This window comes from Conger conger, chromosome 17 (genome assembly GCF_963514075.1).
Source record: "Conger conger chromosome 17, fConCon1.1, whole genome shotgun sequence".
NCBI lineage: Eukaryota > Metazoa > Chordata > Actinopteri > Anguilliformes > Congridae > Conger > Conger conger.
In genome coordinates this window covers 35,687,986-35,704,596 of record NC_083776.1, presented here as the reverse complement: position 1 = coordinate 35,704,596, position 16,611 = coordinate 35,687,986, and the positions used below count along the sequence as shown (strand labels likewise).

General features: G+C 38.7%; 1 protein-coding gene across 1 annotated transcript; it reads right to left on the bottom strand.

Annotated features, from left to right (window-relative positions):
- Positions 1-741: 741 nt before the first annotated feature.
- LOC133116319 (uncharacterized) lies at positions 742-13,312 on the bottom strand. The gene is made up of 8 exons (XM_061225760.1): positions 13,221-13,312; positions 11,535-11,632; positions 10,159-10,482; positions 8,038-8,355; positions 7,173-7,349; positions 6,924-7,060; positions 4,690-4,913; positions 742-1,381 (listed from the first exon to the last, which is right to left on the bottom strand). The coding sequence occupies exons 1-8, from the start codon at positions 13,310-13,312 to the stop codon at positions 742-744; spliced, it is 2,010 nt and encodes a 669-aa protein (XP_061081744.1).
- Between the last annotated feature and the right edge of the window lie 3,299 nt (positions 13,313-16,611).

The window sequence follows — 16,611 nt, the reverse complement described above, 5'->3', positions numbered from 1 at the left end:
ATTAAAAATTATATTTACATCTACAATCTGTTCCAAATGTTCATGCCCTCCAAAGTAGTTATGCCAGTAAATCCATAATGTTAAAATACTATCCCTGAGCAAAACATTCACCTATATTTGGTCTGCTAATAATGTCAAGCATTTTTAACCTCAGTCAACTCCGCTATATTTGAGCTAGTAGAAACAATTCAAAAGTGTGCAGTCCGACCTGCAGTCTGGAACAACTTTGACCAAAGTAATCGATTATGAAGGCGAGTCAGTCAGCATCAAGCACCTTCCTCTTGTTGAGTGTTTTGTCTTTTGAGCGTTCAGAAATATGGGATATCTTAAAATGTCAATTGTTATTATGAAATGTGAAATTAATAATTACGGAAAGGGTTACTATGATTTTTTTATGAAAATGTAAAAATACTAATTAAATGTTTCCATCAAGTATTCCAAAATAAAATGGTATATTTAATCATTTTAGTAATTTCATTTTGAGTTAAAAAAAAGTCCCAAGCACCGCTTTTACCATGCATGCTGCCCAGCAGCCACAAGGAACTGCACTGGACTAAGGTCACAAAAAATTCACAATGCAGTTGCAGTTAGGACAATGCCTTTTTTATTATTGTACATTACATTGTACCCATTGTCTCAAAAGGAACCATAACTTATAAAATGCAAACCATAAAATAAGGATTTCCAACACTGTAATCACAAATACATTTATTTTTATTGCAGATTGTAAAAACAGTACATTTAGTAATTGTTCGGTAAATTGAGTTGGATCTCCTGCTGTATTTTGTTAATCAGAGCAACGCTTATGTTGTTGCCCTCTAGACTTAAATGACTCAGGAGGCGACATCTTCTGCCAAACAAAGCCTCTATGATTGCATTTCCTCCACGGTCCCCAACACTGTTATAGTCCAGGTCAATCTTTGTCAGACTCTGGTTATATCTCAGCATGTTCGCAAACAACTCCACTCCTTGGTCACCCAAGTGGCATTCATCCAGAATGATGTGGGTAAGCAAAACGTTGGTCGTCAAGCTGTCAAACAGATTTTCCCATGCTGAAATATCAGCAACATTTGTTTTGGCCAGCCCCAGATATTTCAGCTGGGAATGACACCTCAGGTAGGATGACAGCACCCTTAGCCCTTCACTACTGACTCCATTCCCCCCAAGGTCCAACTCCAAGAGGACAAATGCCTGTGTGATATGGGTATGCAGTGCTGTGGAGTCCCTGGATGTTTCTCTTGGGAGTAATGGTGCATCCATTCCTTGTGCGTCTCCAGACCACAATTCCAATGTTCTCTGTCCCACTGTTTGACCTTGCAGATCAGCCAAACCATTTAGCAATGTACAAACTCCTTTGTCTCCTAGGTGATTGCCAAACAACCTTTGAAGACAAGAATGAAGAATAAGTTTAAAGGGGCAAAAATTCAATTAAAGCATGTTTCCACCCAGAGTGCTAAGTGCCAAGTGTTTTCATCAGTGTTTTACCCAGCTGTTTGCTGCGCTTGGCTTGCATATTGAAACATCAAAGTGTTCATTCGCCAGCTGTGAACTTTGGTTTATTTAATTAAATTCTGACAAGACAATATAAGAACTCCTTTAGCCTGCAATGTTAGACTACAAAGAAAACATGAACACTGCCAAGTTCCGGCAATAGAAGAAATGGTTCTGGATTCAAATGTGCATTTTTGAGCTTTGTTGATGTTTGCGAGTAACTGTGGTGGAAAGAGACATTTGTGTTTAGAGTTTTTCTCATGTAAATTGTCGACACATTGGATACTACAAAAGGAGAGGTCCACTATATCACAGTGAACTGCATCTAAAATCGTATCTTGTTAGCAACAGCTTCCCCACCACATTGTCACCGAAAGTAGACTAATATAATTTATTCTGAACTTCTACTCTGATGAATTTCCAGGCCCTACCTTTTTTCTGCCAATTTTGTAATTAATTTCACTTTGGCAATGAGCGGTGCTCAGGTAATCTATTCCCTCGTGCTGACGACTGATTCCAATTATCTGCTGTGTGTGGTCTGATTACCAATGAAGGTCCCTCTTTTCTTTAAATCAGGGTTTGTTTGTTGAATTCTCCAGTTCACATTGTTTTATTTAGCATTTGTGCGCAAGGTGACTGACAATTCTCATTTACCTGTTGTGTTGCGAGTGTGTGGGAGTCACACTTTCACCTGCACATTTTATTTTGTGGACAAATATCAGACACATGACGGTTAGAAGATGGGATTCCTGTGGAAATTGAGACCTCGTTAGCAGCTTCCTTCTGTCTTAGCCAAGTGTTGGGGTTTCTTGTTTATTGCGCCCTTTTTTGCACACTTGCACTCATTGGCTGTTCGTCCACTTAGTTTATTTCCGCCGTGTATGAAAGCTATACCCCTCGGTGCAGTAGGTGTATTTAGTTGGCGCATTTGTAAGTCTCCTGCACAGTCAGATGAGCCTAGGTGAGCATCTGGTGAATATCTGTGGTTGCTAACTTTCCTAAAGTCAAGTGGTATACATGGTTGCTGGAGTATCACCCCACACAGGGGAGAGCTTTTGCGAATTTGCCAATGAGTTGTTGGAGTTGTCTCCCCTCTCAGTGGAGAGGCTTGCAAACCCTCGTTAGCCTGGGTTTCTGTCTGATAGCCTCATGGCATCTCATGTATTTATCCAACTCTCTCATAAGTCTCCTGTCAGTGGAGCAGAGAGTGAGTGGTAAATCTGTTATTTACTGGCTTATAAAGTCAAGTAGCGTATATGGTTGTTGGAGCTATCGCCCTTCTCAATGGAGAGCCTTGCGAAATCGCTGAGGGTTCTGTGTCTGAGATCACCGTCGCTGTTCGTCTACACTTCTCACCTGTGTATGAATAATCCTGTTTGTCAGTTTAATTAGATTGCTGATGTTTTTTGTGTATGCTAGTATTCTTGCTTTGTCAGTGGTATAGAGACGGATTGTCTGAATTGTCTTTCGTTATCACTTGGCTTATCGTTCCCGATCCTAAGTAGGCTATAATGCAGTTGGGAGTCTGCATAGTTCTCTCCCTGGCGCTGTTCATGTATCTAGTTATTGCTCACCTCATCTTTTTCTACCACAGTAATCAGTAGGGAGTGAGGTTGAGTTTCCCTGCCGTTTGTTATTTTCTCGTTCAACTCAGATTAGACTTTTCGACCGTTTTGAAAGGTTGTTTTATTGGTTGGCTAATTGCCGGGGAGTTATTTATTCCCTTTCTTGTTTACCCCTTCCTCCGGTTACCGGTAATGCATATTACCCAGTATTTGTTCTGTAAGAAAGCATGTGTATTTTCACTTTTGGGAAATAAAAGCTGTACCAATTCTGTTCTAAAATGTGTCTTTCCATAAAATACAATAAAAAAGAATCAATAAGAGAATAAAAAATCTAATCAGAATCAATAATGCTTATGAATAATGGATAATATCTTAAAGATCTCCATCCCTACAGGTCAGTGGTGATTTTGGTAATAGGTTACAGCAGTAGAAGTCTAAAAAAGAAGAAGAAGAAATACCTAATAAAGTGCTCGGTGAGTGTATATTATTACTTATTTCTTTATTTTTATTATTATTATTATTATTATTATTATTTTTATTTTATTTTATTTATCTTGGCATGGCTTTTACCTGGTTTAGCTTTTATAAATCTTTTTATTTTATTTGTTTGTACTACTTCTGCTTTTATACATTTAATCAGCACAAAATGTATTTTACCATTTACTCTGTTGTTGTTTGTTGTCTGTTTAACCTCATTTTTTTTTTTAGAGATATTTTTTAGGCCTTTTTCAGCTTTATTGGACAGTATATATAGTATAGAGAGACAGGAAGAATGGGAGCGAGAGAGAGAGGGGAAGACATGCGACAAATGTCGGACAGCGGATTCGAACCGCCGACGTCGCAGCTCGCAATGAGCATGCGCTCAGTGCTCTACAGGCTGCGCCACCGAGACACCTGTTTAACCTCATTTTAGTTCTGTCCTTAGGTCCTGTTATTTCAATTCTGGTTTCTATCTTTTTATGTACAGCAAATTGAGTTGCACCTGCTGCAGGAAATATGCTTTATTAAAAAAAAAAGTGAATTATTGATTGAAAAGCCACATGGAAAAAACTGTGATCCATCCTATGAATTGTGAATATCCTAAAAAAAAACATGATATTTTGGCCATATCACCCACCACTATTTTTATACTAATTGCTTGACTTAAAAAGTAGTTTTTCAACTTTTCAATAAGACAAACGTAATTTCACATTATATCTGAAAATAAATGAGTGAAAAATGTATGAAATCCTACCTCCATTTCCAGAGAGTTATCAGAGAATACTATTTGAAATACTTAATTGGCCTAATTTACCTAACTGCTATTGCTATATATATATATATATATTTATATATATATATATATATATATATATATATTATATATATATATATATATATATATATATATATATATATATATATATATATATATTTATATATATATATATATAAAAGAAAAAGGGCCCTTCTCTACCACTAGCTGAGGCACAATCTGATCCTTCTGCATTATTAATATAGAGCTACATCCCTTCATCGTCATCTTTAATATAGAGCTACATCCCTTCATGGTCATCTTTAATATAGAGCTAAATCCCTTCATGGCCATCTTTAACAGCAGCTTAAAATAACTGTACAAAGTATGATGACTCACAGTAGACCCTTGACTTGTGGTTTGAGCCTAATCAGGTTAAGTAGAATCTGCACTCCGGGAGGTCCAATGTTGTTCAGATTCAGGTTGACCAGCACCACCTCAGAAGGGCTATTCTTGAGTGCAGTGACAAGACAGTTCAAAAGCTCATCAGTAAGCCCAGTGTTCCTCAAGATCAGCTGTTCCACCAGGTCACAGGATTCCAGCTTCGATATCATGGCTTCCACCTACAAAAAGGTAGAGGGGATATGAGGTCTGAGGAAGCCTCTTTCTGTAGAGAATGTGAGAGGAAAGAAACAGTATCACCCAGCATTATCATGATAGACAATAAAAACGAATTGGTCTCAATGCAGTCACAGTCCACATCTAAGCAGTTACCAAATCCGTCACAGTCCACATACAAGTAATTACCAATGCAGTAATTTTAGTGAATGACATGATTAAAATTGAGTTCTGTGTAGTGGTCAGTGGGAGAACCAGTCTGGGTTTTATCTTGATTAGTCTGTGTCATTTAGGGAATTTTATATCCCTCATTCAACACTGGCTCAGTTTATTACCATTTCTGTTACATATGGGAAATATACACTCACTTTATTAGGTACACCTGTACATCAGCTTGTTAATGCAAATATCTAATCAGCCAATCAGGTGGCAGCAACTTGCAACTTGCATAGAAGCATGATCAAGAGGTTCAGTTATTGTTCCAGCCAAATGTCAGAATGGGGAAGAAATGTAATCTAAGTGACTTTGACCATGAAATAATTGTTGGTGCCAGAATGAGTGGTTTGAGCTTCCTAGAAACTGCTGATCTAGTCTCTAAAACAATAGTCTCTAGAATTTACAGGGAATTGTGCGAAAAACTAAAAACATCCAGTGAACGGCAGCTCTGTTGGTGAAAACGCCGTGTTAATGAGATTAGTCAGAGGAGAAGGGCCAGACTGTTTCAAGCTGAGAGGAAGGCGGCGATAACTGAAATAACCATGTGTTACAACAGTGGTGTGCAGAAGAGCATCTCTGAACACACAACACACAGAACCTGGATGGGTGACAGCAGCAGAGGACCAATAAGTATGTCTAATTGATACCTATTAAAGTTGTCACAGGCTGTTTGTTCACATTTGAATTTTCCTATGCATATCACAGAAAGTTTGCAGAGAATATGTAATGTAACATTAATTCAGTAAATTAAAAATAAAAACAGTTCAGCTCACAAACAGCTAACTTCATTGGATTCAGGAGAATATTTTCATTTACACTCTGTGTGATAGATAACTGACCATCTGTGAAGTTAGATGAGCTGGTTACCAAATGTATATCATATATCTGAAGATAATGACAATACTGCATGCATGCATCCCCTCCAGCAGCAAGGCCAATTCCTTTCTTTTTTGCAATAAAATTTTGAGGTGAGATAAAAAGAGTTAAGAATTTCAGCTTTTATTTCCAGGTATTTACACCTAGATGTGTTAAACTATTTAGAACATAGCACCTTTTGTATAAAACCACCCAATTTCCAGGTGAGCAAAACAGAGAGTATTTAAGTTCATACTGTTTGTATATAGTTCTCATGTTTCAACAAGCCCAAATGCGCAAGATTCTGATTCTAAAACCATTGTTTCTATTTGTAAATAAAATACTAGCCACAAAAAAAAAACCTGCTTCCATTGTGAGCCCGTGTTTTAATTTTTAATTTTTATTCAAGAGCACTTGAATATGTGACGTTGTAATTATGACTTCCCAACTTGGAAGTGGGAGCTTCTGAGGAGCACAGCAGCAAAATGATTGGTGGGTGCAGCAAGAGAGGCCATGGGAGTGGGCAGGTGTGGGCTGAAAATATCAGGCCCATGCAGATGCCTACTTTTTCCTTTATTCTGATATTGCCCCCCTCTAATGGTTCCCCAAAATGAAGGTCACCAACTCCAGGATCACCCAGTGGCATCTGTCTCTTGGGCCACTTCGGTTCGTGGTGATCTATCTGCCGGTCCACTAACATCTGTGCTGATTTCATTTCCAGGGGGGTGGCTGTATCAGTCAAACTGAATGCATTGTGGCTGCATTCTTGTTTGGACAAAATTTAGTTTGTTGTTTTCTGCTTGTCCCGTATGGTTATTTACAATTCATTGAACATGTACAAGTGGATAGTATTCTATACATTTCACTGAAGTATGAGAAATGATTTAATCTGGCACTGACAAAGAAACACACCTAGATAACATAACCCTAAATATTATGTTTACCTGTGTTTCTAGATGGTGGTCTTTCTCTGAAGCCTCTTGGGTCTTTGGTCTCATGGTCACATCCTTGCCCCTTGTGTAGAGCTGGTTCAGGTCCAAACTGTTGGAACATCCCAGTCTACTTGAACCAAATGTGGAAACTGCACGTTGATAAAATGGGCAAATCAATAATTTAATTGGTTAGATGGATATGTGGTGGTTATGAAACAGTATGGATTGTTGCATTGGACTGTGATTTTGATATAACCTTACCATTAGCAACATGGTTATGGCCACCCTCTTCCTCTCCTCTCAGACCCCCAAGCAGAGACCTGCTCTTTGAGTAGAGAAGGCTTTCACTCTCATCGCTGAGTTCTAACTCTGAGTTGGAGGTATCACCACAGAGATAATCTACTGATCTTTCCTCCCAGAGTTCATGCCTGTCTTCCACTATACGAAAATACAAGAATATGCAAGAATATAGTAATCACTGGAACAGGTTGACTATATTTTCATAATTTTTTGCTCAAGACATAAAATAATTCAGGTACCCAGGAAGTGTGTTTTCTCTACAAGTTCAGCCATTTTCATTCTAAAGCCAAACAATATTTGTTTGATAATGACTATAACGTACAAGACTGTCTACCAACTGCAAATGGAACAAGTCTCACATAATGGTCTCTGTCTGGAGGAACGCAGTATTTCAATTCAGAAAATGTGTTTCTCCAGAGTGACAATTTGCAGAGAAATATCTCTTCTACTGGATAGAACTTCCAAAATAATGAACAATAATTAATCTTAAGTGGACATTTCTCTGCAGGACGAGAGAGAAAGCCGAGAGGCCTGTTGTAACCGATAAGTAATACACTACATGGTTCAATTCTCATCTACGTAAACCACTAAGCACGTCAGTTCACAGTAATCATAACAAATTCAACTTTGTCTTTGTCTTCTGCCAAACTGGGCCATACAAAGAGTCAGCAGTAAGACCTACCCCATTCAGTGTCCTGCCCCAGTAATAATTCCAGAAAAAAACAGCACTGCTCTATCCTGTTATAGAAACAGAACAAAAAAGAACAGAAAGAAGACTGGCCTTAAATAATATAAAATTTGTAAAGAAAATTGAATTTAACTGTACCTGTCATACTTGTTCGCTGCTGTGATGTCACACGCCTGGAGTTTTGAACATGAACGCCCTGCTTTTTTCCAGCTGTGATGTGGTCCCCCATGACGTTTTCTTCCATGCCTGACCTCTTTGTGGCTCCTCTGTTAAAGTGTTGCTTCCTTGTCTCCTTTCTCTCTCGCCCTCGGTTTACTTTTACAAGACTGTTCTCATCTTCACAGTTATTCAGCATACTGTTCACATCTTTGCAGTCTCTTCTGCTTGGTCTCAAGGATGCTGTTCTCTTTCCAATGGGTACAAACAAAGGGGAAGAGGGACATGATTCCCTTTCTTCTAAAGAGAAAATAAACATACAGTCAAGTGGTGACAAAATGTCAATATTGTCACAGCCCTTTTGACAAGTAGGGGTCCAGGCCATTTGGCATTTATATTTTAATCCATTCAATGCCAGAGTGTTGTGGAACAGTAATTCTCCGAGGGTGCCCAGTGTTCCAACACTAATGTCCCTGAAGTGCCAAATCAATATGGCTGCAACTATTCTACATTTTTAGACTGGACCTGTCAATGTACAAACCTAATGAAACACATTGTTTATACTGAACAGAATTACTTAACAAGAGTAACAAGAAATATACAGTGGGCTCCAGCATTATTGGCAACCTTACTAAAAATGGATAAAAAGGCTACATATTCACCATGGATAATGATCTATATGTTACAGTATGTTCAAACATATGGGGAAACTATTTACCTGTATTTTAATAAAGTTGTATTTAGTAACCTAATTTGTTCAACCAACCACAAAACCAAAGGTGCCAAAATTGGAACCCCTAGCAATTATTGTAAGTAAATTCAAACAAAGTAAATTAGCAATACAATTTTACTTTAATTTAGTTCATCTCAGTCTAAAGGAACTATATTGTGTCATTCCATCACTTTCTGTTTCATGAGAGTATAAAAATTAGGGTACAAGAATGGAAAATCCCTTTATCAACCATTAGCATGGGAAAAGCCAAAGAACATCACAAGTCTGGTAATGGGTACAAAAAATACATAAACGATGAAACATACCACTCAGCACTGTAAGGGTAATATTAAAAAGGTGTAAAACAAATGGAACGGATGCAAACTTGCTAGGAAGAGGACGCAAGAGCATGTTATCCCCGCGGATGTTAAGGAAGATGGTGAGGGAGGCCATAAGTAACTAAAAAAACACAGTTCAAGAATTGCAGAGATTGGTTGCATCTTGGGCTCAAGTCTGAAATAGAACCAGAAAATGGCACCTCTATACCGACAAACTCTTTGGAAGGGTGGCACAAAGGCAGCCTTTACTGAACACAATAAACAAAACCAAGCATCTGGAGCTTCCCAGACATCATTCGAATTATGGCTGGAAGAGAGTGCTACGGTCAGATGAAACCATAGTTTAATATTTTGGCCATACACACCATCGACATGTTTGGCAGCAAAAGAGGAATGCATACAAGGAGAAGCACACCATGCCTGCTGTCAAATATAGAGGTCGGTCATTGATGTTTTGGAGATGTTTTGCTGTCAATGGTCCAGGGGAACTATTTAAGATCAATTGCAATGAATTCAAAAAGTACCAGGAAATCTTGATGGAAAATCTGGTTGCCTCTGCTAGGAAGCTGAGACTTAGGTAGATTGTCCAGCAAGACAATGACTCAAACATACATCAAAAATCCACACAGAACTGTTAACGGTAATGGTAAATAAAAACAAAAGCCATCTCACTCTCCAGACAAAAACCTGTGGTCTGAAATAATTGTATTTATCTGAATAATTTTTCTAAATAATCTGATTTCAATAATTAATTAAGACATTGGTTGATTCCACTGAATCATTAATAAAGCACACTACATTACTATTTACTATGTTTGAAAATGTAAAAAATGAAAGTGTATGTCAAATTATTTTTTTTAGTTTACAGCACAGTTTACAGCACAGTTTTTTGTGCATATTTCTCAAGGGTGCAAATAATTCTGGAGCCCACTGTAGGTACCCTATAGGTTAGAGCCATAGCACTGCTCTCTCCCGTTATAGAAACAGAACAAGACAGAAAGACTGGGCCTAAATACAATAACATTTGTAAAAAAAGATTGAATTTAACTGTACCTGTGACACTTGTTTGGTGTTTTGAATTGTGTGATGTCACATGCCTGGAGTTTTCAACATGAACACCCTGCTTTTTTCCAGCTGTGATGTGGTCCCCCATGACGTTTTCTTCCATGTCTGACCTCTTTCTGGCTCCTCCGTTAAAGTGTTGCTTCCTTGTCTCCTTTCTCTCTCGCCCTCGGTTTACTTTTACAAGACTGTTCTCACCTCCACTGCCATTCAGCATACTGTTCACATCTTTGCAGTCTCTTCTGCTTGGTCTCATGGATGCTGTTCTCTTTCCAATGGGTACAAACAAAGGGGAAGAGGGACATGATTCCCTTTCTTCTAAAGAGAAAATAAATATTGTTCCACTTGAGTAAATAGTTATGTATGGAGTACACTGTGCAGATAATCAAATGGCAAATTTATGCATGGGGAGAGATTGTTATTTATTGTTACATAAGGGGGATGAATGTTTATGGGGTAAATCTATCAGAATGGTGTCAGTAGTGTGTTGACATATATGGTCATGGTTGGTGTGGTGCATAATAATATTGTTTGCTCTCATGAGGGCACATAAATGAGGGTGTAAATGACATCTGAATAATTGTCTTTCTCCCTTTATAAATTATATTTAATTTCTATAGCAGTGCACCATTGTGCAATTGTATATTATGTAGTTGTGGAATGTTCATATCATGTAAAAGGGTTGTCTCCTAAAACCCAACCCCAACATCCCTGTGGTAAGAAGTGGAAACAGAATGAAGGATATAGCTGGCAAGCAGTAATGTCTAGGTACTTTTCAGACCATAAACTTAGTTCCTATGAAGACCTGTTTGCCTGTTTGCACCGTTTCTGGCTAATGGGGCTCTGGTATTTACACTGTACAGCAACATGGGTTTTGAGAACATTTTGGGGACTTTGAGTAGGTACTGTAATATGAAACATGGGTTTTGGCTTGACGCTGAAACTATTTCCAGACACTACCTTTTTGCGCCTGGTCGCATTCTTGCCTATTTTGGTAATTAATTTCACGTTGGCAATGAACCGCAAAATGGTAATCAATGCCATCTTCCTGACGACTGATTCAAATTGTCTGCTGCATGTGGTTTGATTACTCATCAAGGTCAGCTGTGTGCCTCTCTATTTAAGCCCTGTTTCTCTTTGAATCGGGGCTTGTTTGTTGCATTCCCCATAGCATGTTATTTTATTTTACATTTGTGCATTATGTGAGGTGTGACTGATGATACTCAATTACGTGTTGTGACGGGGTCTATGGGAGCTAAACACGTAGCAATCCTCCATCAACTTAGGGTAGTGAGGACAGTCGGTCACACCTTCACTTTCACATTTTATTTTGGTGCACAAATGTCCATACATTCCAAGCTTTTCACCTTTGGCAGGTTTTCCCATAGTAGAGACCAGCAACATATCTTGCATTCCATTGTGCAGATGTAGCCTTTTCCCATTTCTGTTGTGAATGCTTGCACATCTAAAAATAAAAATGAGTGAAAAAGAGAAATTATCCAAGAATCTCTATGGTTGCAATATAGAGTTATGTATACATAACAGTTGACTTGAATTAATCGATAAAGTCTACGAAAATGCAAGAAATATTGTACTACTAATTACAGATGTACATCCTAAAAGTATGTTCAATGTTTCCCCATTGGGGTTTGTCTGGACTGGTCACCGATAGCAAGGTATCCCTCCACTCAGATCCGTAAGTCTGAAACAGCTCCGGCTGCCTTGTTGAAACCCAGGACTGTAACGGTATTCACAGCAGGAGCTGATTCTTGCTGTCATCATACCATTCACGAAGAGCGAGAGGCTAAAAGGAAAACCACAGTGTCTCCGAGACACAAACTGGAACTGGTCTGCAGAATATAATAACAAGACCATGGATTTAGTATCAGTATTATGCATGCAATAGTCCTAAACAGTCCTAAAACAGGCATCAGTTCTGTGTTTGTTGTTGTCTATAGTGGTCTTGTTGTTCCAACCCCCAAAATGCAGATAGCCTTTTAATATCCCATTGAAATGAGCTGATGGTTTGGTCCTCATAAAAATGTAAACACCTCAAAGATGTAACAGACACTTCAAAGCCTGTTTTAGTTAATCTTCCTCAATCAACACTTTGTTTCTGGAAGAACTACCTGACCATACCACATTTCTTGGACCTCCCACCAAACTTTTTCTAAATTCAAGCATCTGTAAGAGCCCTGAAAAATAATATAATTAATAAATAATAAAATTCTGGCTGGCAGAAAATTTACATCAAAGCATATCCCTGATAACTGGAATTGGGGCAAACACACAGAGGCCCAGCAGCTGCTATACATCCCAATAGCAGGTTGGACCTCTGACTAAACACTACAACGTACACTCAGTGAGCACTTTATTAGGTTTTTATTGGACTTATTTTTTCAGACTTATTAAGTCTTCTCCTGCTGTAGCCTGTGCACTTAAAGCTATGATGCGTTGTGTGTTCAGCGATGCTCTTCTGCATACCAGTGTTGTAATGTGTGGTTATTTGTGTTACTGTTACCTTCCTGCCAGCTTCGACCAGTCTGGCCCTTTTCCTCTGACCTCTCTCATTAACAATGTGTTTCTGCCCGCAGAACTGCTGCTCACTGGTTGTTTGTTTTCTTTAGCACCATTCTCTACAAATTCTTGAGACTGTTGTGCATGAACATCCAAGGAGATCAGCAGTTTCTGAGATACTCAAACCACCCTGTCAGGTACCAACAATCATTTCAGGGTCAAAGTCACTAAGATTGCCAATAGTTGATTCAATTGGCTGAGGACAACCCCCTTCTTTGCACATCTACATTGCCAGCAACTAACCATTTTTGATTTGTTATACTCAGAAGAAACATGGCTGCCCCCGTTCAAACACACCCTGATTACACATACCCTAACATTCTCTACATGTGCTTCACAAAGCAGACAAAGAGACCTCCTTAAGAAGTACATTAGTGAAAGCCATCATTGGATATAATACACTACTACAAGCAAAAACAGAACATTTTAATTGGTTGTATCTTTTGTATCTATTTGTACCTCCTGGATTCAGATACCCTCTGAAGACACATACATTTTCTCCTCCAGAGATCTGCTGCAGCACCTTCATCTCATCCCGGGACTTTGCCACAAGCCCCAGGTAAGTCATGGTCAATGTGACATGTGACTGTTTGTTGGTCTTCTGGAGTCCTCTGTGATGCTCCTATGACAACAGGAAGGGACACCCTTGATTTTGTGTAGCAGCACCGCCAGGGGCATTATAAGCAGACATTTAATCTAATTTTAGGCTTTATGACTCCAGAGATCAGCATCAAAGAGACTTGAAATGGCTTAAATCAGGGCAGCCCAATTCTGTTCCTGAAGATCTACTCTTTTGTAGGGTTTTCATGAAAATTGCTTTGGGGTGTGCTATTATAGACCTTGCATGCGGGGAAAGCCTGTCTTTGAGTGCTATATTTTATAGTGATGGGAACGTTTGTTCATTAATTTGGCTCCGTCTGTTCAAAAGATGCGTTCGTTTGGCTCACTCGTTCATTCACCTGTACTTCCGGATAGTACGTGCGAGTCTCATATGTTACTCAGTTCGTCCGCAGCATTTAACTCTATTGGTTCACAGCATAAAGAAGCTGCCCGCCTAGTCTATTAATCCAAGGAAAATAAAATTTACGCTATGTTTTTCTTTTTTGGATTGCACCCAGACAGTAAGCGACTCCGGGTCGGATCTGTCCCAAAGTCAGCCGGTACTGCCACAGATCCGGTCCGGATTTACTTGCTATGCGGGCAGCTGGCCAATAATTTGAACATCGGTTTAATTTTGCTTTGCAGTATGGATGATACCACGCAAAAGCCATCTGCTTTGTAGCCAAAATAATACATCAGCTATGAATAGTGTTAATAAATGTTTTTATCTTCCAAAGCTTCATTTCAGGTTCAAGAAATTGTAAGCTATGAGACATTAATTTTAGCTAATGTTACATTAAATACATTGTAATGGAACTTTAACATCAAACTTTAATGCAATTAAATTATATTATTGCAGCCTACACATATTTAGCTATGTTTCAATAAATACAAAAATAAAATTGCACAATTGTTGTAAAATTACATTATGCTCACTTTTATTGCATTGCCTAGCTGACTATATTACTATTTCAGGAGAAATCCAGGCTATACTCAACCATACTCAACAAGATTGCTAGCAGTTAAGTGAGGTGCACATTCTTAGGGTTGGAGTGAAAACCTACAGGATGGTTCTCCAGGAACAGGATTGGGCAGTTGAATGAAGCATGTGTACCATTAGGTGGTTTGTTTTAAAACATGTGGAGTTAAATTTGATCAGTGACCATTTTCATCTTGCCCATTTAAGTCTTTGATATTTTTAGGACATCTACATAAGTATTTGGTAACAGCAGATTAAAAATATTCCCCCATACCCCCCTAGCACTGAAGTGTTGCAAAACTGTAAAAACTGCCTATATTTTAAAACCTAAGCCCATAACAACAAAGTATTTCCCAAACAAACCTCCATTTTGGCTTCACCATGTAGAAATTACTGCGGTGTTTATACATAGCGCCCCCATTTCAAGGCATCATAATGTTTGGGACACAGCAATATTATGAAAATGAAAGTAGTCATGTTTAGTATTCTGTTGCATATCCTTTGCATGCAATGACTGCTTGAAGTCTGTGATTCACCATTTGCTGGGTGCCTTCTCTGGTGATGCTCTGCCAGGCCTGCATTGCAGCCATCTTTAGCTCATGCTTGTTTCGGGGGCTAGTCCCCTTCAGTTTCTTTTCAGCATATGAAAGGCATGCTCTATTAGGACTGGCACGTGGTCAGCTTTGTAGATAATTCTGTAGGGACACAGCTGGATACTGTTATGAACAGTGAGCCAACTGTGACATGTAGAAATGTTGCATTTCTCTCACCGGTATAAAAATAATGACTGATTATGATGATATGTAGTTTTTGATGATACCATGGCTCTTCTGGTGGTGCGAACACTGCATTTTGGATGTTAGTAAGGTGTCAGCAGCAGCTTCTACACCACTAGGGGGCCTGCACAGACAGCTTCTACACCACTAGGGGGCCTGCACAGACAGGTTAAAAGAATAATCCCCACCTGTGATCGCAGATATGACCCATGGAACAGCGTTTCTCAAGGTCAGATGTGCACCTGCTGAGGTTCACATGAATTAAGCAGACAAATTAACAAACAAATCCCAGTGTTTCCCATTAATTAACTAGATTAATTTGTCCAGAAACAGTTTCAGAATTAATCCAATATATATATTTTTTTACTCTCATAAAATAGTACATAATAGATCACTGTGTGAGGTGAGAGTGGGTTTCAGCACTGACTGCAGTCTTTTCAACGCTGAAGCGCTGCATCTGAACTTCCACAAGCCGTTGGTACAGGACTTATTTTGAAAAAAAATACTACTGTTTTCACTTGAATATTATTTCAATATATATATATCACTATATATTTATGATTTATTTTTGCAACACTGCACAATCAAAATGATCTTACTGATGAAAGAACTATCCAAATCTATCTATGTTTTTAAAGCACCAATTTGTTTTCTATAAGTGGATTTTGTTCTGAGAATGTATGCAAAAGTGGACAAAAGCTCAGAACTGTGTTTTGCAAAAGTATAATGATCTATCTAACATTACAGCCAAAGTATTTGGTTAATGTAGGGAAGTGAAACCTTTTTTTGCAGCTCCAAATCTGTACTTTAGTTTCATGTGATAAAATGAAAATGCAATTCCACAAATGTGCCCCTCAAATGTTTGGTCACACATTTTGTGTTTACCTGAAGATTCTTTACCCTTGTGAGCAAAAAAAGAGAAGAATTTAATCAGATAATCACATATCTGTATGGTTACCTGTTTTCTGTTGATTTGGACATTTCTCTGTGACATTACAGAAGACATAGAGCAGTGCAGAGCTGGACAGGACTGGCTGATGGCACATCTCACTGTCTGTGGGCACACATGCTGCACTTTGACTGCCGGGAGGTAGACTTCAGTTCTGCCTCTCTCCAGGGGATAGTTTTTCTTATTTAACTGTGAAAAAAGCCAACACATTTACAGTAATCTTTTAAAACAGTTTTGTTTGTTTGACTAACATGTACACTAACATTTCTCTCTAACTCTCGACGAAGCATTCTCTTTCTCTCCCTCCCCTTATCTCCCCTGCTTGCGCTCTGTCCTTGTACAGTCTCTGTCTGAACTCCTGAGCTTCTCTCTGCATTTTCTTCCGAAAACAGAAAACCATGGATTTGATAAACTGGTCTCTCAACGCAATCGATCAAATTTTCTCGCATGCCCTGACGGGAAGTATGCTGCCGGATACACGATGGATTCCTAGTCGTCGTGGAAGATTGTGTGTTTGTCAATACTTCACGTGGAGGATGTTGAAGACGTCTACATAATTGGAT